Below are 27,447 nucleotides of genomic sequence, written 5' to 3'. Positions count from 1 at the left end.
GCTCATCAATTATAAAGCAGCCCTGGAAAGGAGGGATAAGGCCAAGCTACAGCAATGGCATCTATAAATACACACCTGAATGACACGCGTGAGGTGAACAGCTATTTTTGCAAACCACCGCGTACGCACACACGAAGGTTGACAGCCAAATACGCTGAACACACAAGGCAATGTCATCCACCAGATCAGGGCACTTTGTGTATCTGTTGAGTCAGGACGGCAGGAGTGCACAGTGGCTGCTCTTTGCCAACCTGAGCACCATGTGATACTCCGTCTAAATCAGAGGAGAGATTGCTTTCCTCCTCTTCCCTCATGTCTTTCATCAACTCAACACTCGCTGAATGGCCAAACGGAAAAGTTGTGTGTGTGTGTGTGTGTACGTGCAGGAGCGCGGGTAAATTCCGTTCTGGTCTGGAAGACAATGCTCTATCACACACTGGTGGGCCCTTGTTTTCTCCTTCTACCTCACTCTCTGCTCCCGTGTCCCTCCACCTTTTCATTTTTCCCCTTGGATTATTTAGCTCTTAGTTTCACTCGGCATCCATCCATCTGTACGGTCTTCTCTCTCACCCGCACCATGTGGTGCACATTCGATCTCCCAGCAATACATCCCTGACTGCATCTCTCCATCTGTCTTTTGTTTCTCCATCATGCATCCATCCATCTAACCATCTCTCTCTTGATCTCCTCCTCATCCGTTTTCAACTCTCTCGTGATTTTCTGCACCGAATTTTCTAACACAGACACAGAGACTCGTATACAAGTACGACACACACAGTATTTACCACCTCCCTAAATCTAGGGGAGAAATTGGCCTTTGGAAGGGGGCCTAAGCAAACATTGTGCACCAAGCAATTACCAGAAGAAGATGTATGTGGAAACAATTGGCAAGGAACAATGGTGCGCAAAAAAAAGAGCTGAGAAAAGAAGCACAAGGTAAGGGGGGGGGGGGGGTGGAGGGGGATTCCCATTGACTGATTCCCCTTGACATGCCTTTCTATCTCTACAACAAATAGCAGAGTAAAGCTGGGTAACAGACAGCCGTTAACACAGCCAGACGAAAACACCAACACATTAATATTGTGTGTGTTCAATCAGCCTTACAGCCGTGAGGTCAACAGCACTCGTGATCTTCTGCCAGCCCAGATCATCCTAATCAGCATAATGTACGCCGTGTGTACAGTAATGTAGGCTTCCCTGCAAATTTAATTCACGTATCACAATATACTGTTAGATATACAGTGTGCGTGTGTGTGTGTGTGTGTGTGTGTTCTCTGTGTTGATTCCTTCTATACATTCCATCCTGTGTGTGGTACAGCCTGTGCTACCATGGCAACTCACGAATGAGCATGCTTTAGTGTGCGCTGCTGCGCTAGCTGGTGTGGCAGCTGCTACACACACACACACACACGCACACACACACCACAGTGCCAAGGCAACTAGGAAGACTGCTGAGGAATACTTAACAGTATGGGAACATTGACATTCGAGGAATACTGGCTGAATGCAGCAGCGGTTTAGACCACTGGGCAGAACGAATGGACTACTAATGGCTACTGGCCAGGGCGATAGTAGCGGTGTGTGCGTCTGTGAGCACCTGTGTTGAAGAGCATTGTGTTTCCAGCATAACAAGGGTGGGGAGGGGGCTTAACTCACAAACCACTGTCCACACACACACACACACACACACACGCGATGCCTGCCCGCCGTCCTAAAGCATATTTCATCATTAGCTCTAAGAAGTTAATCCTCTGCTCCACTGACCATGGCTCAGCTCCGCCCATTTCAATAATCTGCATCTGGGGCTAACCAACCCATCATACACACCCGGAGAGAGACACGCGCGGGACACAAGGACACAATCAACCCACAAAGCATATGGAACTGGTCCAGAGCAATAAATATCTCACCACACCCACACACATCTATCCATCCATAATCTGATGTTCCAGCAGCAAAGTCAGCAGAACAGCCCGCTTCATTTACCAGACTGGGAATGCCACAGTAATGCAATGATAATTGTGATTGCAATAACGTCATAATAATTGGACATATATTTCCATCAAATCAAACAATTGTTATCTGATTAACCTGCAAGGTTTAAAAGTGTTGCTGAGCAAACAAAAGTTTGCTTTACCCTACAAAGCCTTCGAGTGGCTGATGGGAATCAGCATCCTCATACCACAGGAAGGTGATAGAGAAATAGGCAGAGGTTGAGTCAAAAGTGGGAGTTTGACCTTTCTCTGCCCAACAACAAACATTAACCATTCAGCGTTGGAATTGACCAGTTTCCAGCTCATGCCATTTCCCCTGACAACCTTAAATGACAGATCTCTCTCTCCCTCTCTCTCCACTCCTGCAAGCTTTACTCTTCTCCTTCAAGAAGCTACAGCTTGGCAAACTACCATTGATTCACCTCTCACTCTCCATCTGTCATGTCAATCTACCCTCTCCTTTCCCTTTCTTGCAAAATCTTCCAACATTTTCTTTTCTCCATCACCTCTCTCTCTGTGTGTTTGCTTCTTCTCTGTGTGTTTGCTGTTTCTTCTTCTTCTTCCCCATTCTCTGTCTGACTGGAACAGATCGAAAAGTAGTGGCTATGGTGAACGAACCCAACCCGATGCACTTTGCCTATGGCCAAATACTGACAACCGCTCTGGGGAGAAGAAGGTTCCGTTTCTTTTCGTCTCCTCTATACGATGACTCCAAGAAACATGCATGCGTCTGCTTTTACAAACACCACCTGTGTCAGCGTACAGAGAACCGCAACACACAGATTCACCCAAAGCTTCTTCGACCACACTGCCTCTGCATGCCATGCCTTTGTCAAGTTGAAGGTTAGCTGCTCATCGTATCGAGCGCCAATGCTCCCCCATCGGGACGGACGGAGCGGAGATGCATTAGCACCTCGGCAGGTGGCCCCTCAATCTCATCTCTTCCCTCTTTTGCTTTTCCACCTCTACCCTCCACACCTCCCCCCCCCCCCCAATCCCATAGTCCACCTCGCCATCCACGGCTCCATGGAGGTACCTGGCCAGCCTTTGTCCAACAGCGTGCATGTAGGCTGGAGTGTGCGTGTTCAATGATGCATGAATGTGTTCTTCTCTCAGTACATGCAATTGTGTGCAGAGTGTGAACGTCATGCATGTGTGTACAGACGTGTACTTCTCATGCTAATGTGTAGTCTGACCAGATAACCGTAAACTAAACCAAAGCCTGCAGGGGGTTAAGGCTTTCCTCTTGACCTGCTGCTGTGCACTGACCTGCAGCGAATGGGTTTAAACCTTACCCCAGCCCCAGCCTTTCATCTCCATCACATCTCCATCTCCTCCTTAAGCCACAGACCAACGCACACACAAAACTGACAGACAGACAGGTCGACAGAAGCCATATGGTCCATTCACTCCCAATGGCAGGAGGTAGCCATCAAAGAGCTCTCACAGCAACTCCATTGAGCCATGGGCCGATAGACGCAGGGAGGGGAGAGATTAAGAGGAAAAAGAAGCAGGGAAATTATGAGGAGAGGGCAAAGAGAGGTGGAGGAATCGAGGGGAAGCAAAGAAATAAGAGGAAAGAGAGGCGAGGAGTGTGGTGAAGAGTAAAAACTAAGAGACATTCAATCAATTCAAAAGAGTTCGAAGTGAGGAAACCAAAAGAGTGAGGAAAGGGCAGAGAGGTGTACAGATCAAATAAGCCCGGTGTTGTGCGAGACAGTAAAGGCCAAGCATAGCTGTGAGCGTGTACAGAATACGACTGCTTCGACAGCACTGCCGGTTTTATGCTGACAGGAGGGTGTTATGAAATCCAGTTTAGACTGTGTCAATACGGTCTTTACACTACACAGCCACTCGGCATCAGAGACATCTAAGGCAAGGGCTATGCTTGTGTGTTTTTTTTACTACTATCTCTGTAGACCATGAAAGTGGTTTCTTCCCAGGCTAACCTTAATTCCCAGATTATTGGTCACTTTTGCTCTCCCACGCTCATCTTTATGAACATTTGTATTCACTCCATCACCACCACTAGCGTGCACTCTCCAGGAGAACATGTCCTTTCTTCATGGCCATAGATAACATGAAAATACTAATTGCCATCTGGATTATCATTCTACGTCTCCTGTTGATCTGTAGTTTAGGTTGAAGTTGGGGTTGCGGTTATGTATGTAGTTGTGGTAATGAAGGTTGGGTTTAGAGGCTTGGGAATGCATTATGTGAATATGTAATATGTTAATTATCAGTATGGAAGTGCAACAGTGTCTGGAGTCTGGTCTACTGGTCTCACGTTATACTAGCGGAATTTCACTCTCACCCCCATTATATAAAACAATTTCACAAGCAAATTGAATTTAATTCACTCAGCTTCCTGCCTAACTCAACTTCATGATGTCATAAACGTGAGCCTGTAAACACTAACAATTTAGCGCACCCAAACACCATTGCATTAAAGTCAATACACTCCTTTACCGTAATGCTTATATTTATTGAGGGTGACGTGTTAGTCACAGCATCATAAATAACAGCAAAAAAACCCACAACAGGAGGATAGTGTGTGGGAGAAAGGAGGAGGAGGGGGTTGAGGGATGGAACAAGTAAGGTGGAGGAGTGTATATAAATCAACATCCATTAGCGGAGGGGTTATAAAGTCACTGATGAAGGAGGAGGACTGAAGCTCAAACCTTTTATTGTCTTGTTGTTGTATTTTATTGCCTGTGATGTCATCTAATGGTATACAGTTAACGACAGGGGAGGGGAAGTATGTACATGGGAGGGGAGGATCGGATGGTAATGGGGCTGAGTGTGCACGTCTGTATTGACACAGGATATTGATCACCTTTTGTTAAAGATGGTGAGCGTATGAGGTTTTTTCTTTTACCTGAATATACCATATGTGCACAATATGATCTTCATTCATGTTGAGTTTGAAGAAGAATGCCAAAAATCCTGCAGACACGGTTCTCTCAAGTGCCAATATGTGGCTTTGAGAGGCATGCCTGGAGAGAGGCCAAGGGAGAGACGAAGATAACCAGGGAAGAAATGTTTCAAGAACCTTGAAGCAAAATAAATATTCATAAAACCCTGAAAACAACTTCTACTGCTTTTTACACTCCAAGCCACTAAATATCCCATTCCTAACTTACGCACATCGCCTCAGATGAGCAGTAGGTATTAAATACCGTCACATATTCTCCCGTTTGAAACATCCACCTGCGCGTTGGTTATTGTCTCACAACATGGAAAACCGCTGCCTCGATCACTCTGCGCGGAACAAAAACAACAAACTCAGACGGTGGGGGGGGCCGCAATCAATGAAAACAAATACTGTGAAAACCAGCGCTCCTGTGAATCCGTCGAAAAACACCTCTCAACATTGATCACATCTTTGTTTAACATCCTCCGCTCCGTCTTTCATCCTTCTCCCTTCCACATACAAACGTGCTTCCTTCCCTGATGACGCGCATTGTTTCAGGAATAAAGTCCATTTGTCCAAACTTTCCCTTGTAGCGCTGCCTCCCTCGGTCACTCTATCCATCTCTCTTTCCTCCTCTCTGTTCAATGCCGGTTCGCTGCCCCAGAATTAGTCTCAGTCACGGCCCCACGATGACACCTGTGCGCGGAAGTGGGGAGTGAAAGCACAGGAGCAACCACCCTTCTATCACACCTAGCAGCAGTGCATCATCCCATTAGCACAGAAAAGGGGCTGCCACATGTGTGTGTGGGGGGGGGCACAGGGGCATGAGGGGAGTCTAGGGTGGAAGCAACAACACGCCAAAACCCGGCTTATCCAGTCATGTTTAACTCCGAGGAGACAAATCTTGTTTAGCCGAGGGCTTTGCTGTCACACAGAGCGTGACGTGTTTTCCAAAGGAGCGGCAGTTATGGTCAAAGATGTTCACAAACACGATGGCCGACACTCCCGGCTGCAAAGACATTTCCAAAGGTTCTCAGGAGCTTCAAAGCCATCAGAGCCCATACAATTACTAAGAATGCAAAAATCACCTAGACTCCCTCCACTAGATTACAAATTGATGAACAAAAATGTAGAAAGAACAATTGCTAGGTATTAAATATAGTTTATTTTACTGCTACTGTAATGCAGTTAAGTGAATCACTGAGTAAATGATGCATTTCATTCTATTCTGATCCCTCAATTTGCATCAAGAAACAGATACGAAACTTTGTCTAATCAATTCTGCAACATGCTGATCTGTGCTGTCTAGCAAGTTCTCCAACATGCTGATGTGTGCTACAATCCGCCCCCAGGGCTCTGGATTTTATTCAAGTCCAAAGTGAAGGAAAAGTACAGCCCGATAGTGTGTGTACCCTCGTGTACGTGTGGTATATGGTGCAGTGGATGAGGAGGATGTTGAGATACCAGATCGGCTTGGCTCTAGGAATACAAACCCCTCAAGGGGCTCTCCTGCCCCCCCCCCCTTAAAACCCACACAGGCACATTTAAATTCTCTCCATAGTGAGGTACACACAATTCCTCCGTTCACTCTCCCTCTCTTTCATTGACACACACACACACACACACCTCTTCCCCCTCTGCCAATGCAGCCGACTCAGCTGATTTGTCTGAAAGTCAATCTGCCTTACTACGACTATCCTTCCTCCAATCCAGCAGTCCCCAATTCCCAGCCCTTACTCCACATTCTCAAAGAGAGAAACCAAATCTCTGCCGCCATCTCCGCCACCGTTCCCGCTCCTTACCTTCTTGACTCGTCCGCTTTTCGTGCCCACGAAGACCAGCGAGTGGTTCTTGTAGACGTACGCGATGACGGAGGACATTTTGTCAACGGCGTCGGAGAAGACGGGCTTGCCGCGCACCATCTCGGACACGCCCAGCGGCGCGTTCATGTCGAGGCCACAAAAGTCGTCGTCGATGGTCAGGAGCTGCGGTGGAGAAGAGGAGGAGAAAACATCACAAATCCGATTCACTTTCCCTCGTTAGTACTAGAAATACAAACACGAAGGCCACTGCTTCGACCAGCACTTCATGAATTCTTCTTTGGGATGGAGCTGCATGCCACAAAGGTCTTCAGTGGGGGAGGTTTGGGTTAAGTCAGGCAGAGCGTCTGATAGTGGTATCCAACATATAGACCTGTACCTGGTCTGATAAACAGTAAAGCGTGAATTCATTGATGCAAATGAGAATATTTTGTATGTGAATGTATTTCTTTAAACGGACAGATGTTGAAAAATGGAGAAAGCGTTTGTATGTGCGAGCATTTGTCTGCATGCGAGCGTCTGCCGATCCAAATGCAAGAAACGGCAAATGTGGAAAGAAGTAAGAGCGAGATGAAGATGGAAGAAGAGTGCAGTCAGGCTCTAGCTCCGCAATCGTGCCAGAGGGCGCTCCGTCAGGCACAATTCCCCACCGTCCACCCAACGCTTACGGCTACTACAGAAATGCCAGTGCGGCAAGATACTCAATGTGAAAAGATTCAAAGTGAGCTGAGTGAAATGAAGAAAAAGCTGCATCATCACACCGAGGCAAATCACTGCAATTCATCTGAATATATATAAACTATTTGAGTGAGAGTGGAGCGAAATACGACTCTTGATGTGTGGACATGCTGCTGTGAGTTTCTTATTAAATGCAGATAGGTGCGTTTCATGTACTGTGCCTCTCTACATTTTATGTTTGCAGCAGTCACTGTGGGCAGAATGACTTATGGGTTTTGATAAGAGAATAATGGTGCTGGGGATTGGTCATTATTCTGTGTGTGTGTGTGTGTGTGTGTGGATGGATTTGAAACACTGGCTTCAGGACTGAGGCAGACATCGTTCTTGATTAATAGCTCAGCAAAGTGGTGGGTAGCTATTGGGAGAGAGGCCTTGGCAGTTGACACTGCCGTCACGTTCTTTCAAAACGCACCGAAAACATCAGCCGGAAGGGGAGATGGAGGGTTTGAGTTATTAAGCACAAGCGTTATTGTAATGACTTGATGAAACGCAATTTCTTGCAGATTGATTGGAGTGTACAAATGAAGCCTTTGTAAGACGTTATGATCAGTACTGGTCTGATACGAATGATTATAGGCATTGGTAATGTGTTTGGCTTGTAATTACCTAAGGTTAGCCGAAATTGAATTCATGTTTAACTCAAAACATGTCAAGTGACGCAACTTTTTAGCGAATGGCAAATTACCTGGGCCTACAATAGGAATATCCATTTTTAGAAGAAAATGGAGAATATCCACCAAAAACATCTCATTTCAAATCTACAGCGGTCGAGTGGTTTGAGCTGTCAGAGGTGGTGTGCTCTGGTGGGGAAGGGGGGGGGGGGGCAGAGGGTCTTTTAGTTTATGTCTTATTTTCTGGTTTTTTTACTCTTGGAAGTGCACCCCCTGGGCTTTCAATCAATCTCGCAAGCACCAAGTGTCTCCTCACAACCTTTCACTAAAGGCCATCATCATCATCAGAAGCCTGAGCCTCAGAAGAAATATGAGGCCTGCTTTCATTAGACAAATGGAACATGGCTGGTCGGGACCACAATGAGCTTCGGGCTACACACGGGGTTATGTACGAAATGGTACGAGTGATCGATAGAGACGACCTGAATTTGGGTCAAGATCATGTCAGATGGTTAGAGGGTTGAGATGAGGACAAAACGCAGCAAGGAGGAAGGAGAGATGACAAATACCAATGCTGAAATGCCAAAGTGAGTCAACAATGATGAACATTGGTGCACAAAAGAAACTTAAGTGGACAATTCTTCCTTCAATTCACCACCCTGTCGTTGCCCTCCTCCTCCAACCTTTTGAGAATGAGCTGCTGTCGAGAATGCACTCTACAGGTCCTTCATGTGGCGGCTCACTGCCAGATAGATGGTGCTCTGATGAGAACCAGGGTCACCGTATGAAATCACAGTACCTGCTAACCCGCCCCCCCCCTCTTTTTGAGACAACTATTCATAATCAACACAATAATTTCTCCTTTCTGACGTATAACAAGCCAACACCGGTCTCCACTATAGTGTCCACTTACTGTATGTTTCTCCACTCACCAGTGGAGTGGTTTCTCTACGTGCATTCGTTAACTTTCCGTGTTTTTGTGACAGAAAGAAACAGCTTCTCTGTGTTGCCATCAGTTATATAGTAGCCTCAACGTCCCAGAGTTCAAAGGTTAACACGGCCCATTACTGGCAAAATGGAGTACTTTGTAGTATTTGGAGCCTTTGTGATTGAATGCCGCCTCAAACGATGATAAAAGGTGCAAAGATCGATTACTTTTCCAAAAGAGTAAGAGTGGTTTTCGTCGTTAAAAAAACCCACTTCATATTATCTGTGAGTTTCTGTCAACACACGCGTGTGTCTGCGTACGTGGTGGGTGATGTATGTTCACGAAGAGGCTGCTTTTACACGTGTGAAAATGTGCGTGCGTGTTTTCATCTCTCGTCACCGACATGCTGTATTATTTCTACTGGTTGCCAATCACAGCTGCCATCTCTGTCCCGCATTCTGCAATCTAATGAAATATACTTAGTCTGTCAGCCCTTTCAGGAAGTAGCCACATTTTCATTACGCCACCAGCAAAACATGACATTTGTAGTTGTGATGCCAAAGACGTCTCTAGTCAGAATACCAAATAACATCAATGCAGCCCTTGACATCGTCTGCCAATATGACACCGCCGTCACAGCTTCTATCACACTTTATGCCCCTTTTCTTTCTCTCAACCCATCTCATTAACGCATCTGCATTTTCCAACGGAGAGGGTTTCCATTTTGTCACTGCTTGTTCTCCCTCTCAACCATTTCTGCCTAACGTCCGATAGCCAGTGCTTTGCAAGTTGTCCAACCATTGGCAGACACCGTCTGCATGGGGACCTTGAGGATGATGTTATCCTAGTTTTCAAGGACCTCACTCGAGATGCTTGTATTCACAGATCTGATTTTATTAACTTCGGCACAGACACACATTATGAATTCTTGTAGGACTCAACAAAAGTGCCAACGACTCACATTGCATATACGTGCATATACGCCTGAATCTAATTACTACTGGTACGGGTGTCGCATCTGAATATGTGTACAAACTGCTAGATTAACAACAGGGACTGACAACTCGAATGACTTGAAGCTACAAACTCGATTCCTGCTCAGGTGTGGAAGGTATTTCAGCCCACAGACGGAGGGACAGGAGAGCAGAGTCCCTGTATTTGGGCGGCGGCCAGGCACCGAGGCAGAATCAGGTCACTCTCACCCATATCCATCGCTCTACGTCTGTTGGCCTGCCAGCACCGGCACAAAGGGAGCTCTTCTTCTGGACTGTGCAGAGGGATCAGCAGATACAGAGTGGAGAGAATGAGAGGGGGCAGCGGAGAGTTGCTCTACGCGATTAGTGGGGACTGAAAGAGATCCGCTCTCCGACGCTCTCTGATCTGGGGTTAAGAAACTCACATTACTCGATCAAAGATCAAACTATTATTGAAAATATCAAAGACAAATATCAAACACAAGTTATTACATTAACTTCGTTCAAAGCTTAAAATCCTTTCAAGGGTGCGTTTGCACAATCGCACATGAAGTATTTCATGTGTTGTAAAGCCACGGTTAAAGTAGTCTTCAATGTACTCGCAATACATTTCCATTTCAAGTGTACAGCAGCCAAAGAGCTGCTTATGTGACTGTGTTTAAGTATCTCATCATTTTGACTTTCTATTTCAGAATTATGACTATGGGGATATTTTTATTATCAAGTCTAATTGTCATTATTGTCATTCTGCATCTTGTTTTTTTCAATAAAGTCTTGATGCAACATTTGGTCGATTGTTTTACTGGAGAGTTACGGATGATTACATGGCAGAACTTCCCTTACAAAGAAAGACTGGAGGAGGAAAATTTAAAAAAAATACATCCTGGTTCTCTCCGTTGAATTAGCCGCTTTGACATCCAGTATTTCCTCTCGCCTACTGTGCAAAATGACTGACCTGCCAGGATGATTGGCAGCGCTAGAAAGTCCTGCCACGCTTTAAATGGGTTCGCAGTGTTCATTGTAAGACATGTCAACATTGAACTTAACATTGAAAACATTGGCTGTATGACTCCTGCCGAAACAGCGAGTCACCTTGAAGTAAATCAATACATGTCGGAGAATGTTCAGCTCACAGCGATTGGAAGGCATATAAAGTATGCGAGCTTTAATGCAAATATACTCGTCACGGTCTGGGGTTTTGATTGGTCGGTTTTATTTTAAAGTTCTCTGCCTTAAGTGTTCCGTTTGTTTTACTTCCATGTCTTTGTGGTTCCCCCTCCCTTTTTTCGGGGAATCACCTGTGTTTAATTGGCCTCATCAGCCTTGCCCCGGTCCAATTGTTTCTACCATCAATCAGCTTTCAGCCTGCCCACCTGTGTATTGTCTAATTAGTTTCAGTGTATTTATAGTTGTGTGTTGTCACTGTGGGTTGTAATATCGGCCCTCATTGCTTGTTTGGAGCACCTGTTACCAGATTTGTTACCTGCCTGCATTCTTTTACTCTCATTCCTGTAACTTGTGTTATTACAGTGTCTGCTTCCGCTGTGGGAAAAGCTGAAGAATCACATCTGGCAACCTTTTGATTGAGCTAAAACCTTTGATTCTGCAACTTTAAATGAAGCTCTATAGACTTTATTTGTTTGTGTGCCTGCGCGTAAGAGAGTGTGTGTGCTGATGTGCATCAGACTTTGTCTGTCTGACTACTCATCCATGGTGCCCTCCATCACACCGGTGACAGAACTCACCACGGATTAAACACACACAGTGAGATGTGCACTACACAAGTCACTCTCCCACAGGTGCCCCGCTTCCTTAAATCATTCTGCTATATCTCCTCTGTTTTGGAAACGGTCATATCTTATACTCAATTGAGCCATCTGAGGGCTCTTCTGCTTTAAGATGACCGCTTCAGGTAGAACCGCAGTGACATGCAGAAAGTCAAAGCCTTGATGTTACACCGACACATAATTACTTCCGATTATCAATATATTAGCAAGAGGGTAAGAACAGGAAAACAATTCTGGGACGAAATGAATAGGAGTTATTGTGAATCCATTTTCTCTCTTTGAGGTCGGTGCTCTTTGTCATTTAGTTAAGGCATCCACAGGGCATTCCACAAGAGTCTTTTTTGCACCACTGACTGAATCATGCTCAACAGTCAGTTTGAACGCTGAAGTGTCGATGCCGAGTACGAGCCCCGTCACCAAGTAGATTTAACTTCCCCTTTGCATGGCGCCTTGGGAACTGTTTCGAAAGCCAGTCACAATAATTAGGACTGAAAAAAGAAAGAATATATGCCGCACACACACACACACACACACACACACACACACACACACACACACACACACACAGGGCTGGTTCAATGCCCGAAACGTCATCTCAGGGAAGACGTGCCATCAATCTTGGCATATCAGTGCAGTTACACAACTAAAAATGGGGAATGATAGTCGGATTCAGTGCACATTCATATCAAATAATGCTTGAAAAGGGATTAAATATGCGTATATTGAAGTGTGTATGAATATGGCTGTGCATATACTTCTCAAGACGTGCCTGCATTGATTTATTTGGCAGGTTTCAATGTGAGGAGGCAGGCTTTGAAAAGCCTGTGATATGTTGTTCATACATGTTTGCAGATGCTTGCACCTGCAAACCATTAGCTGAGCCGCTACGACAAATGATAAATATTGGGTAGGGAAAACAATCAAGCTGGGAAGCAAAAAGAAGGAAATGCACAAACTGCTGGAATACATGAAATTAGGAGCTGAAAATAGAACTCAATATCATAAAGAGAGAGATGTGTCGGATGACTCACAAACCTATGTTTTCCGTGTCACTGTGCGCACTGGCAGAAAATCGTTCATTATTTATTTTTGACTGATTACGAGGCATTACCGTCTTGTTTTCTACCAAACACTGTATTTATTCAAGTGATTAACAAAATAAATTGAGAAAAACAAAGTCGGCCGTATTATCCCAAAACAATGCAGCTTTTCATATTTCCGTTTTGTTGAAGCTGTGCGAGAGAGAAGTTGATGGTCATTTGTCAGGATGTTATTAGTGGGGGGGGTTAAATTGGACTGCATCACATTTAAGTGTGTTGCATTTATGTTGATGGTAAACAGAGATATCTTTCAGCATAATGTTATACAGTTAAACTCAGAAATTCAAGACCTATTCAACAAAATGCACGACTATGATGTATGCAGGATTGATTGTATTAATTATTGTAGTTGATTGCATTTGGGGCTGTACCAAATGTCATATTTTTACATTTGAAGCTTCTATTAACGTTTTCAAATGAAGCTTTGAATGTCTTGTCCGATGATGCCATCACCCTAAAATAAGGTTTAAAATAAGTTTTTTTTCTTTTAGTGGATATATAAATGTAATTTATGGTGCTGTTAGATTGCTGCTAGACCACCCTGTTAATATAGCTGCGCACATTTTTTGAAAGATTAAATATAAAGCTTCAAAATATTTAATACAGCCCGAATGCATTTGAAATTGCTTGGGAAATTTCATTGGGAAATCCATATATTTTGCTCAATTCATTTGTATGTATTGTACAACACTCGGTGGAATTAGGTGGTGGGAAAAGAGAGACAAAAATAACATGGCAATGAAATGAAGGCACCCAAGTCACTCCGTGTTTTTACGTGAGGAGCAGCCAGCAGAGTATAGTGTAGGAAGTGGAGGACATTTGTTTAATCACAGAATAATGATACTGTGATGGATTCTGACCTTTAGCGAGTGGTATCACGTATGGAGATTTAATTAGCGAGCAAGCAGTGTAGCGGATATGTGGATGGAGTGGGGTGAAGGGGGGGGGGGCAGTCTGGATGTTCTTGATGAATCTACTAGCCTTTCCCTTCCTGAGGATGTGGCCGAGACTGACTCATCAGCAGCAGCAGCCAGCCGCTGATTGAGCTCCGCAATCAGGAGGAGGAGGGATGGAGACGGTCAGCGCAGGAGACAACATCATTCAAAGGTTGGTCAAACACGGAGGAAAATAGAAGACAGCAAAGAGTCGATGACGTGAAATACGAGCATCGGTGGGAAGACTCAGAATGTCATATTGGAAAAGTTCTTTTCAAGTGAAGGATGAAACGAGCCGTGGATGAGTGTGTGTCGGGAGGGCCGTGAGCGAGATCAAGGAAAAGACCCAAAGAAACGGCAGCGGCCGAGTAGAAGAATCGAATTAATTGGAGTGAATTCAGAATGTGAAGTCGATCGCACATGACAAATGTGGAAGAATGGCCCGTGGGATGTTAGTTAATGACATATAATTAATGATCATTAGTAGAAGGGATGAGGGGATGGCCGTGGCCTGTCAAGGACTTACAGGCGACCTTCTAATTCTCTCGTTCATGTTTGGGGGGGGGGGGGGGGGGTTAGAGACAAAACTTTACCCCGTGCTTATGGGAGGCATTAGAGGAGGAGGAAATAAAGGTGACCGAAAGACTCGAGGAGGGGGAAGCACAACGGAATGAGAAGAAGAGACGCCGGCAACTATAAGAACACGAGGAGAAGGACGGGCGAGAGAAGAGCGGCACAGGCGGTGAGCAACGAAGGAAGGATGAGAGAGAAGAGTGTGAATTTATTGCCATCCCGCTGTTTTGTTGTTTTTCTGCTGACACAGTGAACATGGAGGGAGCAGCCAGCGGCTTTTTTTATAGGTCACATGCCACTTCACAATGATCTATGGATGCAGGCCCTTTGCAGACTTATACTGTTGAGCATGCATTATGTGGCCCAGCCAAGCGTGGCCATTTGGGGGAAGAGAAGAAGCATCCCCCCCGCCCCCTCACTCACTCTCTTATATCCTCTCGACTGCTCCCTCACCCATCATATCACTCTCTGCGCTTACTTTTTCTTCACAACTTCTCCCTCTTTCCGTCTCACCTACTCTGACTAAAAGCCTCTTAAAGATGATGTAAAGCAACAAAGGCCTAACTGGAGTGAGTGTTAACACCGTCCTGCTCAGGCCTGTGTCCATCAACATGTCACTACTTTGATGATTTGATGTCGTCTCATTCCAAAAAAAGTGATATCTCCACCGATAGAGGTTTCAGTCAATTCAGTCGATTTAGGTTTTCACACATCTCGATCCTCTACAACAGGGATTCCCAAAGTGGGGTGCGCGCACCCCTGGGGGTGCGCGAGCTGCCTCTAGGGGGTGCGCGAGAGGAAAAGTGTAATGGCGGTCTGATGGTGTAATAATATTAAATATTAAAAAAAAATGTAATTTTAATTTAAAAACTGTCAGGTGGGACATCTGAAGCTATCAGTCGTAAAAGAGGAGAGGGACAGAGAGAGAGAGAGGAATCGGAGGCGAGGGGAACGGAGAGGTGCAGCACAGACAAATCGGGAGCACATCGGCCCATCGCGGAGTCAAGGTGAAAAAAGAGGAAACGAGAGAGAGCATCAGACTGGGAAAAAAAGAGGGAATATGATGAAAAGTCTATGTGTCTGGGCTTCACTTGGATTGGCAACGCAGATTCCCCAAAGCCACAGTGCGTGGTGTGCAGTGAGGTTCTGGCTAACAGTCTGAAGCTCTTATTTACGTCGCCACCTGAACACCAAGCATGCCAGTGCAAGTCAAAAGCCCCTTACATTCTTTATATCCAAATTGGAGGAGTTACAAAACAGCCAAAAACAGCTGGAGTCTCATTCATGTGTTGGGTCTATAAATGACGCACTACGGGCTTCATATCTGGTTACAGAATAGCGAGAAAGGGGCTACCGCACACAATCGCCGAAGACGTGAGCTTGCCAGCTGCCAGAGAGATGGTGGAATGTATGATTGGGGAGAAAGAAGCAAAAAAGTTGTGCATGATCCCGGTGTCCAACAACACTGTGTCGCCGCATCGATGCTTTGTCCGAAGACATCCTGGCTGCATTAGTCGCTCATTAATTGTAAATTAAATGTGATAATCTGCCTCTGAGCCTGTGCGTGTGTCCTCGCGATCCGTATTGCTCTTTAAAAGTGACGCCTTGTGTCACTGAAAGTTATTGAAACTTTGTTGCAGTGTTTCAGGGCGTTTTCACACCTTCAGTTCATTTGCTTTGTTGCAGTTGCTCCTTTGTTCGGTTTGTGTTCACACTGCAACATTTAACAGCGGACTAAATCTTGTAAACAAATGCCACGCGCGAGCAAACTGTTCTCTCATTGGTCCGATTCTTATGCGGCTATGAAGGCTTAAAAGGCTCTGTTGCTTCTTTTTTTTTTTTTTTTTAAGGGGGGGGGGGGGGTGCGCGAACCCGGTCGGGATGTAGAAGGGGGTGCGCGGCCTAAAAAGTTTGGGAACCGCTGCTCTACAAGTTTAGGTCAACTGTATCGCCGACAAATACAAAACTGGTTGTGTTGCTGCGCCAAGTGAACACTGACCATTACAATAAACAATGTCCTCTTGCAAAGCTGCAAGGTCTGTATGGTACAGTATGTGGTTGTGTGATAACTCAATTGGAGTGTCTTATGAGTGCGATGAAAGCACTCCGGCGTCCAAAATATTCTGGTTGTTTGGTGTTTTCCATAAAGAGTGAGCATGGGTGTGCACTGTGTCTATGTTGGCTCTCTCCACCAAAGGGAAACAGAATAGAGAGGACGTGAACGAGGAGTTTAAACTCCACTTCTGATGATATTAGAAACACGGCGCTCCCAGTCATGCATCATTTAAAGCGCCAAAGGAATTAATCAGTGACTAACAACCAACGATTCATAAAAAAAAAATCAACCATGGGATATTGGAGACACCAACCATCCATCACAGAACCACACGAGAGATGGGAGTTATGTTTGCCCACAACTCTTTATCTTAACATGGTCTCATCATGAAAACACTCATAGGAAATATATACGGCCTGTATTTACATCTACTCATGCTCAAGCAATAGGCCCCTGATTTATGCGTGTCCATGTATTTAAATATGACTCCTGATTAATGGCTGTAGCATCAACTCCACTCTAAAACACCCTAGAATTATCTGATCCACATTTAAATAAATGACTCAATAAGCCTTGCAGATAACAATTTATTTATTGCCATTATAACACTTTATCAAAAGCCTCTCTCCGCCTTCAAACGCCACCATGCCCATCTCTACAGTGGCCATACTTACAAGTGTGATGGCACGTGTGTGTGTGTGTGTGTGTGTCACAACTCATCTATCTCCTGCAGAGTCCACCGTCACTTGTTCAGCGGGGTCTAAGTTATGCAGTGGCGACGGCGATACTGCGGCGCGCGCTGAAATGGCATCATTCCTCAGCGCTAACCCCGGTGCGCTCCCTCACACTTCCTCTCGCCGCTGACAGCTCCACCCCCGGGCGTGATTTATCAGGCCCTCGGAGCAGCAGACAAAGGCGCCGCGGCACGTGTGCCGCGCCAGAGACGGATTAATAGATAAACACTGCGATTCCCGAACCAGACACAAGAGAGGGTCAACTTCATAATGGCTTGAGATAGAGCACAGCTAAGGTGAGAACAATACGGACTGAGGCGCAGTGAGAGGATCAAATTTATGTTTCTAAAATATGGCCACGACCCAGGCGATCACATTCTTGTTCGAAGTATTTCTGACTCGATACATTTTCTGTTGTGGCTCTTGGAATAAAAGTAAGTTTTTTCCCGCATCATGTCATTTAATTTGTGACTCCAAAAAAATACATTGCAGAATCTTCCATTTCCAACAATACACCATTAATTACGCGTTAAAAAAAACGGACCTCTTCAGAGTGGTCTTGTATTTGAACCCATTATCTACACCCCTCCGAACTTGAAATTGGCACGTGAGCACATGACTCATGTAGAGGAACATGTTAACTAACAAATGCACACTGCGTAATGAGATCAAGACAAAAATGGCTTTGGCTGCTTGTGAAGGTGGTCTGAAACACGTAACACCCAATTTAACCTTGCTTCTTATGTGCACAAAGTGAGAAATCAAATGAGCTGAATCACTGAATTTGTAATGCTGTTATGGAGATTGGAATTATGGTAATTTGGCTGAGCATTCGGCTACATTCTTTAAAGGGTGCGTGGATAAAAAGAGGCAGCGGAAGCGTAATATCGCATCAAAAAGGGATGGAGCACAAACCCATCCGAGAGTGTTCATTCAGGTTTCCCGCAGTGAGCCGGGGCTCATTAAAGTAACATTGGGAGCGCGTCCACAACTGATTTTCCTTCAGAGGGACTCACCTGTCGTGACCCTCAGTAACACACAATTAGAACAATAACAAGACGTCAGGGTTTAGTTTTCCCGAACGCGGTCTCAAATAATACTCTTTTCCTAAATGGGTGTGATAAATTCTACTTAACACAAGTTGGACACGTCCTGTTGTGGTGCAGTTTGTTCTGAATACAGTAATACATGTTACAGTCAGGAATGTGTGTACTTGTGCACGCAAAGTATGTGTGGAATAAAAGGAAACTACCAATACAGTATATATTTCCCCAGTACTTTCAACAATATTGTGTCTATAAATGTGGGAGGAAGTCACAAATATGTGCGCGTGTGTGTTCTAGGAGTACTCACCGCACTGCTGCAGGGGATATCTTTGACTTTGAGCCAAGCCAGGTCCAGTGTGCCCTCTCCCTTGTAGCACGACTGCAGCCTCGCCTTGATTTTCTCATTGATCTTCCGCAGAGAGAAGACACACAGTGCAGAGTCCTGCGAGGCCTGGCGCGGACGCCTCTTCTGGCCTTTTGAGAAAACGGCAAACAAAACGTCATCGTCCGGTGCCACATCGAGTGAACGTGCCAGGATGGCACCAGCTTTGGACAGGTAGGCTGCCTCCAGTAATCGGTACTCCACGTTGCCACTAATGCATCCAACAGGCACCTCCACATAGGAGTTGAAGGCGGTGTCCGCCTTGCAAAGGCGGACTATCTTGGAGGTGTAGACCTGTTCCCGACCGGTAGAGGAGGATCCAGTGGTTGGCCCATTCCCCATTTCGGGTTGCAAAGTCAGGAAGTAGACAAAGTTCCCACTGGCAAAGCCATAGATGTAGTATATGTCAAAGTCTGGGATGACAGTGAAGGTGTCTGAGGGGATCTTAATCATAGAGGCCACAAACTCATCATGGAAGACGTAGGCAAACATGCCATCCTCCTCAGAGTTTCTGGTCAACTTGCGGCTAGAGATGGTAGGGAAGTACTCTGGCTTGCCATCCACTGCTGTGGCTACAAACAGCATGTCCGGAGAGGTATTACTATACGACACAATGACGCCAAATACAGAGCCACTCTCATTGACGCCAGAGAGGTAGTGCTCCTTCTTGTGGAAGGGCTCTCCTAGTTTGAAAAGGTCGTCTAGGCGGAGGAGTTTGCAGATGCCCTGGTAGAGGCTGCCACATGCCAGCAGCCGGTTCTCCCGATAGTCCATCAGAAGCATCTTGTTGACATTGTTGGTGAGCGACAGCGGCTCGCTGCAGGGTTGGACGATACGTGGTGGGTAGCACTTGCGGTTGTCTTCATCCGGGCCAGTCTCGTGGGACACCTCGACCTCCAAGCCCGGGGACAGTTTGTATATGCGATTAACGGCTCCCAAATAAACATTGCCGTTGCGATAGTCCACTGCCAGATGGTTGAATGTCCATGCCGGGTTCTCGGCGTGAAACGATGCATACTCCTCCTCCTGAAGGGATGCTGTGATCACTTGGGAGTCGGCACTGTGAGCTTGCACCACTGTTTGTGACGTCACAGGAAGCTCCAGACTGGACAGGAAGCAGCATACAAAAAAGCAGGTCCGTGTCCTGGTGAGGGACGTCATGGCTATTCTGAGGTTGGGAGTGGTGAGGAGAGGGAGGGAGGCACAGTCCAGTACTGTCGGCCAATCAGGATCAAGCCTCTCTTGAGATGGAGGACATTATGAACCTAAAAGAGGGAAGAGACAAAACCCAGTGAACAACAGCAACATGAACATAAACAGCACAAACACATGACTACACATTCAAGGCAACAATCACATGGTATTGATGGATAAACATTATGCATGTGAAGACTGTGATCTGGCACAGATTAAAGCAGAGCGTCTACAAAGAATAATGAGGAAAACAGGTGAAGAGGCCACACACTTGAGACTTTAGCACCATCTATAATTAGCAAAGACGTGGGCTAGAGAGACGAAAAGGAATGAGGCTGAGGCTCAGTCGAGGTTTAAAAGACATTGTGCAGGGAGAGCTTTAGCCAATAGGATCAGTCCGTGGATTGAGGAAGGGGACAGAAGAGGAGGAGTAATGCATCGTCTCAGAGGAGGTGATCAGCGTGGCTGCGCACCATCTCACTGCATGAACCCCTGCCCCTCCACACCCCCCCTCGCCTTTCTGCTCCAGCCGCTATGCACCTAATTGATTCTCCCCTTAGAGTAGCAATTTGCATGCTTTGGCAATTTCTCTCTTTTCTCCCAATAGGGCAGCTCACCTGCTGACACTGCTAGCAGAGAGAAAAGGACCTTCTTTCTCGCTTTAACATGCCCCCACACACACACACACACACACACACACACACACACACACACACACAAAGTAGGAGGTTTACGAGCAGAAGAGGAACAATTAGTGGGGAAATGCAAGTGTTTGCAGAATAAGCTTCCCCACAGTCCTTAGTCATTTGCAAAGTCTCAGCATTACACACACACAGCCATAGAAGACAGGCATCCACACACACAACACATGTAAAACCATGGCAATTTAGTGAATGTTTTGCATGTGAGCTCAGCACCCAGCACAGATTATCAAGGGGAAATGACTGCATTTCCTGTAAACATGGTGGTGGTCCCACGCGTGTGTCGCCTGCTCATGAGACCTCTCCAAAGGCAACTGGGTATTATGAGGAGTGGTGTTCACCTGGGTAGTATCCAGATATTAGTTTTACACAGAAACACGCAACAGTGAACGTCCTGCAACACTCATCCAAATCATATTTTGCACTAGAACGCCACAGTGTTAACCTGGTGTGGTCAACCCATATCACTATCACGTCAAAATACAATAATCAGATACTTTCCTTACATTTGTTCTTTGCGGAAAAATATAAAATAGTCAAACAACTTTAAATCCATAGGAAAACAGCAGACAGAGGTTTTGCAGTTATGATCATGGTGTTAACCAACATTGCTGCTTTCCAAATTGAATTCATGACGATCTGTATGCTGCTGTGCGAGAGGTACAGGGCGAAGACAGGAAAAACCTTTTAGTGTCAGCCATAGTAGCGCGATGGGAGAGCTGCATCTCAATCAGCAAAATAGACCATTTTACGGGCGTGGTTGTGTTTTAGCTCAACGCAATAAATACAACAATGTCTTTTTATTATTTTTATATTGTTGTAAAAAATAAAAAAGTAAATATTTTCATAGTCACAAAAAATGTTTTCATCATGGCTGAAAAAAAGGCAAGAATTATTCATAAAAAAATGTTTCACTTCAGGCTTAACATTCCAATTATAATTATCCCATTATAATAACCTTGTCATTGTGAGACTAAAAACTTTTTTAACTTCAACTATAGTCAGTATGCACGCTTGCAACCATAAATGGTGGAGCAACCTGGCATCATCCAGCCACAGATCTCATCTCAGCTTCATATCCAAGCAATCACAAGTTATGGTGGCGACAAACGCAACCTCACTGCAATCTTACCAATCTCCCCTCCATCTGCTGGCAGGCAGAGAGAGAGAGAGAAAGAACAGAGCAGACAGCCTCTCCACACATGATAAGAGGACCAGAGAGGATGATGAGGGATGAAAACTGATACAGCGATAGAAAAGGTGACGTGTGTGTGTGTGTGTGTGTGTGTGTTTGTTTACAGAGGAGTGAGAGTCAAAGAGCGATCATTACCATCGCTATGACGCAGGCGTAAGGCAGGAGGGTGAAGGGAGAGAAAGGGGTCGGGAATTACAGGCTGTGGACATAATAATAGAAACACATATAACAGAAACTGCAGTAAATACAAATTTGGTGACGTACAAAAATGATGTTATGGTCAGTAACTAAACCCCAAAAAACAATGTTGCAAAAGTGAAGTGCAGAGTTACACATTTGGGAGTCTGGAAAAAAAAAAAATTTACATTACCACGTTCACCAAATTGGTATTTGCAGCAGTGCAATTGCACTGAAAGGGGTTTCTGTTATTGTGTCCACCCACCAAAGAGAATGAGAGTGTAAGAGAGAGGTTTAGAGTAAGAGCTAGTGTCAGCTGCTGCTGCTTGAGGAGTTATGGCGGGGCAGTGAGCCCATAATGTTAAAAATAAAAAAGGGGAGCTGCATATTAATCTCCCACCTCTCATTTAGCTATAGCGTAAGGGACGGCCATAACAAAGTGCTCTTCTGAAACACCCAGACAACTTTATTCAGCATTATTGTTGATAGAGGGGAAGGAAGGAAGACGGAAGGAGACCAAGAGGGAAAAGAAGGGCGTGAGACACTCTTACACCACCTTCACATCCACCTATCCTCATGAGTTTAAACATTAATGCACTCAAACACAGCTCACATCCAAAACGCAAAACAGAAAAGAAACGACGGGGGACGACGACAAGCTCGTTTATTTGGTTTGCCTTTGCCTGCTGATCATCATGCGCCATTAATTAAGGCATGCTTTGGTTCTGAGAATTTACACATCAGACGAGTCACACACACACACACACACAGACTGATTATTCGAACACATTTATCTTCAGCAAGTTGCGTGCAATTAGTACATGCCTTCTGCATAAGCATATCGAAATAAGGAGCGATGCTGGTGATGATGCTTGAGAAGTGAAAATTACAGCATTACAGTAAAAAAAAATAAATAATTCTAATTAAGTTGTCAAAATAGTTTATTTACTTTATAAAAATGATTAATTATGCTTGCGATGACTGATGGAGTTTAGTTAGTTGGGCAAATGTGTAACATCCACAGACCAGCCAAAAATGAGGCTGATGCAAAAAGTAGCTGGTGCTTCAAGGTCCGTGAGCCAAGTGTGTAGTGGACTAATGTGTGCTAATTAATTCATGATTAGCACCACACTCTTTTCCAAAAATGCACTTCCAGTATCGCTGGAACTGTGGGTAAAAACAACCCTGTGTGTTTGTGTGCCTTGACTCCATCAATGAGACTCCAAACTGAGTGTTACGCTCAGTCGTTAGAAAATAATTGGGATGTTTCTGTTTTCCCGTTTCGCGCTCTCTGTGCGTTCCTAAATGCTGCCGGCAGCCAGCCAGGAGGAATCACGTGATAACTGTAAACCTACAGCCTAAAAGGGAGACAAACAGCATTTACATTTATAAACATGCGACTTCACTAATTAAGGGCGTTATCCTTTTTTTCAGGGGAGAGGAAGAGGAGAGGAGAGGAGAGAGGAGAGGAAACAAGTCAGAGAAAGAGAAGTCAGGTGAAGTGGCATCATCATGGCGACACACCAGAAATGTGTTGGCAGACAGATGAAATGCGTCTCCTCCACCCTGCACCAGATGACAGTTCTTCTGTTCCATCTCTAACACATACATTTAGTCTGGCTGTCAAAACTATTGCTCAAAACCTCAGACGAGACACAAACACCAAGTCGGGTTCACAGATCAACTGCTACAAATTGCGCCATCTCCGATAAAAGTATTTTGATGCTGCAGAGATGATTTCAGGGACAACAGTATGAAGCAAAGCTATTATGGATATGTCATGAGACATTTTGCTTTGGCAACGATTGTGTAATGGAGAGCCGGGGCCGGACATGACAATTAGAGGGGAGACAACAACAACAAAAAAGCATGCCTCGACAAAATAATCCCCTGCTAGTTATAGTCTATAGTCGGAGGGGAGGCATTTATGTTGAAGAAACTGTCAAAGTCTTTGGTAAACAGCTTAACTTCTCATTGTGTAAAATGTATAAAAATAACTACCGCATTCATATAAAAACACCGAGTCAAATGGGATTAGGAGATTGTGAGTGAGTAAGAAGTAATTACACATTATCCTTTATATTCATAAAGAAAAAAAAAAAAGACAGACGGCAGACTGATCGAAGGTAATCTGTCACGGGGGTGAAAGGAGGTGAATGAACAGAGCGCAGAGGAACAGGGATGTTTAGTCGGACCCCAGACATGCAGAGTGAGAGGTGAGAACAGTCAGTGGGTTTCAGAGAGGTAATGGAGATGTTAAGAGCATGTCTTGCTCCAGCTACAAGACACTCAGAGCTGTGTCTATCTGCTTGGGAAGGAGGGAATGATGACTGGAAGCTAGTCGTGGTCAGGTTGTGGCTGGCATTTTTGTTTTATTGTTTTTTTGAGACTGAGGGCCCTCTTGTGACTTTTGCACACTGGGAATGGTTTCGTCAGCCACGGCTGTGTGTATTTTCTGGTTTACATGATATATATACGATATCAGCTGGCAAGGGTCAGGGTGGTGGATTGCTGCCGTAGTACTTTTAAGGCTCTCATGAACACGGCTTCAGGCTATGCACCTGCTCTTATGCGACTGTTTAAATGCCACTAGGCCACTAGTTCAGCTTGGCAGCTAAGGGATCCTATTGTCAGGGATTGTCAAGATGCATTTAGTGAAGTGGCTGTTGGTGTGTGATACGATGGGTCCTGGGTGGAGGGATTTGGGTTGTGACGAGTCGGAGTAGTATTTGTAGAAGATCAGGAAGTATTGGTATTGGTAGGAAACTCTGCATGGGAAAAGAAAAGTTAGAAAAGAGAGCAAAAATGAGTGAGTGAGGGAGCGAGAGTAAGATAGACAAGACAGAGAGAGAGAGAAACAGAGACACAGAGGCAGATGAATGAAAAGAAAACAAGCAGAGAGAGATGTGTGTCCCAGATCAGTGGATGTACTGACTGGAGTGGTGACGCCGCCCCCCCACCCCCAAACATCCAACCAACCCCTTCCCCTGCTGAGCTCTGGCACTGATCAGAAGAATAAGCTTCACTCTGCATTGCAGCCACACACTGGGAGTGGAGGAAAACACAGTGCCCCTGCACTCACAGAGCACAATCACAATCACAAACGCACAGGCTCGCCAATCTACACGCAAACATCCAGCCCACAACACAGCGAGACACACACTCCAAACCCGCCACCCCGGAATAAAACACACACACAAACACAGCAAGCATACAGGGCAGGAACACCCCTCCCGCAAAACACACACAACTGGCATTACACCTTGGCACCAACACAAGTACATTTTGCCTGCCCTACCTGTTTCTCTCACAAAAATGGATTCAATCTGAAGCACTAATTAGCATAAGTCTCCATATGAACGCAGACACACACAAAAAAAAAAAAAGGGCAGCGATCCAACGGGGCTCGGTTAACGAATGAGATTACGTACAAAGACGAAAACGCGGTGAAATAACACGGACAAACATGCGTTTAAAGTAAATATGAGCAGCAATCTAAGCACCCCCCTTTTGCTTCATCTTGCAATCATATCGTCTCGGTTTTTCCACAACGAATATTTTCTTTTTCTTATTATTAAAGTAGTGATACTTTTACTTGCTGTAAAAAAAAGCAGCGAGCTGTTAACAATTGTTTTCATTCTTCCACAATAATTAAAGCTACTTTTGAGGGGGCAACTAAAAGCCTTTTCAGGGGAATGACAAGGACAAGCTAATTAATTATTATTATCATCATTATTATTGTTGAGCACAGTAAGAGGAAATTAAGATCGACAATAAAGAACCATTTTTGCAGATATATCAACAACACACACACACAGAAGCCTAACAAATGGATAAGAACCGAAGTACTGATGGTGTGGTCAGGTCCAACGTGCCCATCAGGCTAAAATAAGCCCTGCTGGTACACTAAACAGATGGCCCACTCATCTCTCTCAGGGAAAGCAGCAGCAGAGAAGAAAAAAGGAGGACGGAGAGGACGGCGAGAGAGGAGGCGGGTTGTCCTGTGGTTACATCAAGACGTGGATTAGCAGCATGGATTACTGTCACCAGATACCCCGTCTAGATCAGGGTTAGGAGGTCTAATCCACCGCGGAGCTGTTGGTATTACAAAGAGAGCCTTTGGATTGCAGTGGCAACGGGGTACATATCGTATGAATGACGGAACCGGAGACTGACATTATGTACTACAGATGTAGCAATCATCCCAGTGTTTACGAGCATCAACGCGCTGCAAATAACACATCGTGTTTAATTATTGAAGCGAGTATCGAGTTGTAAAATCTGCATCTACAATTTTCAAGGAAATCTCTCCCTGTTCAGTCCGCTGAGTTTATTACAGGTTATTACGTTGAGCAGGAGCAATATTTAATACCTATATGTGCCAACTATGACTGACTGCACGCAAGTGTTTGCGTCGGTCACTTCTGGGTTTGGTTCACATCGATTTACACGATTAAATGACATGCAAACAATGGCTTTCAATCACCAAACAGACTGATGATATCGACAACTCCGCAAAGCCCGAGGCTAATTGTTGGGTTACTTGGTGTTTTCTGAATACGCTGCTTTCGCGTTAATGTCAAACGTTGGCAGTGAAGAAAAGGGGCAAAGTAAAAGTCGGTGTCGTGAAAAGATGCAGGATGTAAGAATCACTGAACAAGTGTCAGTATGCTCAAGCTCCCATTGTTTCTTGCTAGCTTACGGACTCTCTCTCCGTCGCTCGTTTTTGCTCTTCCAGAATCAGTCAAAGCGTTTCAAAGGACGGGTTTAGGCAAAGATCCAAATGGACATCCCGTCTGGATTTTAGAGGAATGGCCGACATCTGCCATCCCCTTTCTTCACTCAATTGCTTTCATTTTTTGCCGCTCCTTCTCTCTCACATCTGAGACTTACTAAACCTCCTCGGTAGGATGGGGTTCGAACACACTTATTTGTCTCGAGTCAGGCCCCTCCAGCACGTTTTCTGTGCAGCAATAATAATCTCTGCATTGCGTCTTTTGTTAGAATACCTCTGGTGGCGTTACTGCACTGCAAAGCGATTGGGGAAAGATAGAGTCCTTGAGGGAGTACAGCACTCAAACAGTCCTTGGTTCCAAAGTAAGGTCACTCTAACACACACACGGACGGACAAACTCCACACACACACACATTGTTGGCTCGGGCTGGACTTTTGTGCAGTGGGTGCTGATGCAGGCTGAGATTGGTGGAGTGTGTTATCACCAGTGCAGATCAAGAGGCTCTAATGTCATTCGGAGGACTATTGAAGAGCCCACTGGCCTGCCGTCAGCGCCTCGCTCTGATTGGGTTGGACTGCGGCTGACTTCCTGCATGGGCGGGGCCTCTGTGCTTGACACACAGCAGAGGGGCCATTTAAAAGGGTGAGCGTAATGAAGCTCCGTCAGAACTCGGTCATCCAAAATTGAATCCAAAGACACACAAGCAACTCGTCAGGGAACATTAGGGAGCGTAATCACACAAAAGGATGTTAAGGAAATGATTAGGCTCGAAAGAGCTTCATCTGCATTTATTAGCTGTATACAACCTAGAATAACAAACCAAGAACCGAAAGACCGTATCAACACAGTTTC

The 27,447-nt window shown here is 45.2% G+C and overlaps 1 protein-coding gene across 1 annotated transcript in view; it reads right to left on the bottom strand.

Moving 5' to 3' along the window:
- Positions 1-27,447, bottom strand: part of plxna4 (plexin A4) — a 199,726-nt gene that overhangs the window by 158,202 nt on the left and 14,077 nt on the right. The window contains exons 2-3 of the mRNA XM_079294703.1: positions 18,518-19,857; positions 6,711-6,893 (exon numbers count right to left, since the gene is read on the bottom strand). Of these exons, the coding sequence (XP_079150829.1) occupies positions 6,711-6,893; positions 18,518-19,753 (1,419 nt within the window). The 5' untranslated portion in view covers positions 19,754-19,857. The remainder of the gene's footprint in view (positions 1-6,710; positions 6,894-18,517; positions 19,858-27,447) is intronic.

Source organism: Melanostigma gelatinosum (genome assembly GCF_949748355.1).
Source record: "Melanostigma gelatinosum genome assembly, chromosome: 22".
Taxonomy (NCBI): domain Eukaryota; kingdom Metazoa; phylum Chordata; class Actinopteri; order Perciformes; family Zoarcidae; genus Melanostigma; species Melanostigma gelatinosum.
The sequence above is the reverse complement of the archived record's forward strand: the minus strand, read 5'-3'. Positions and strand labels throughout refer to the sequence as shown.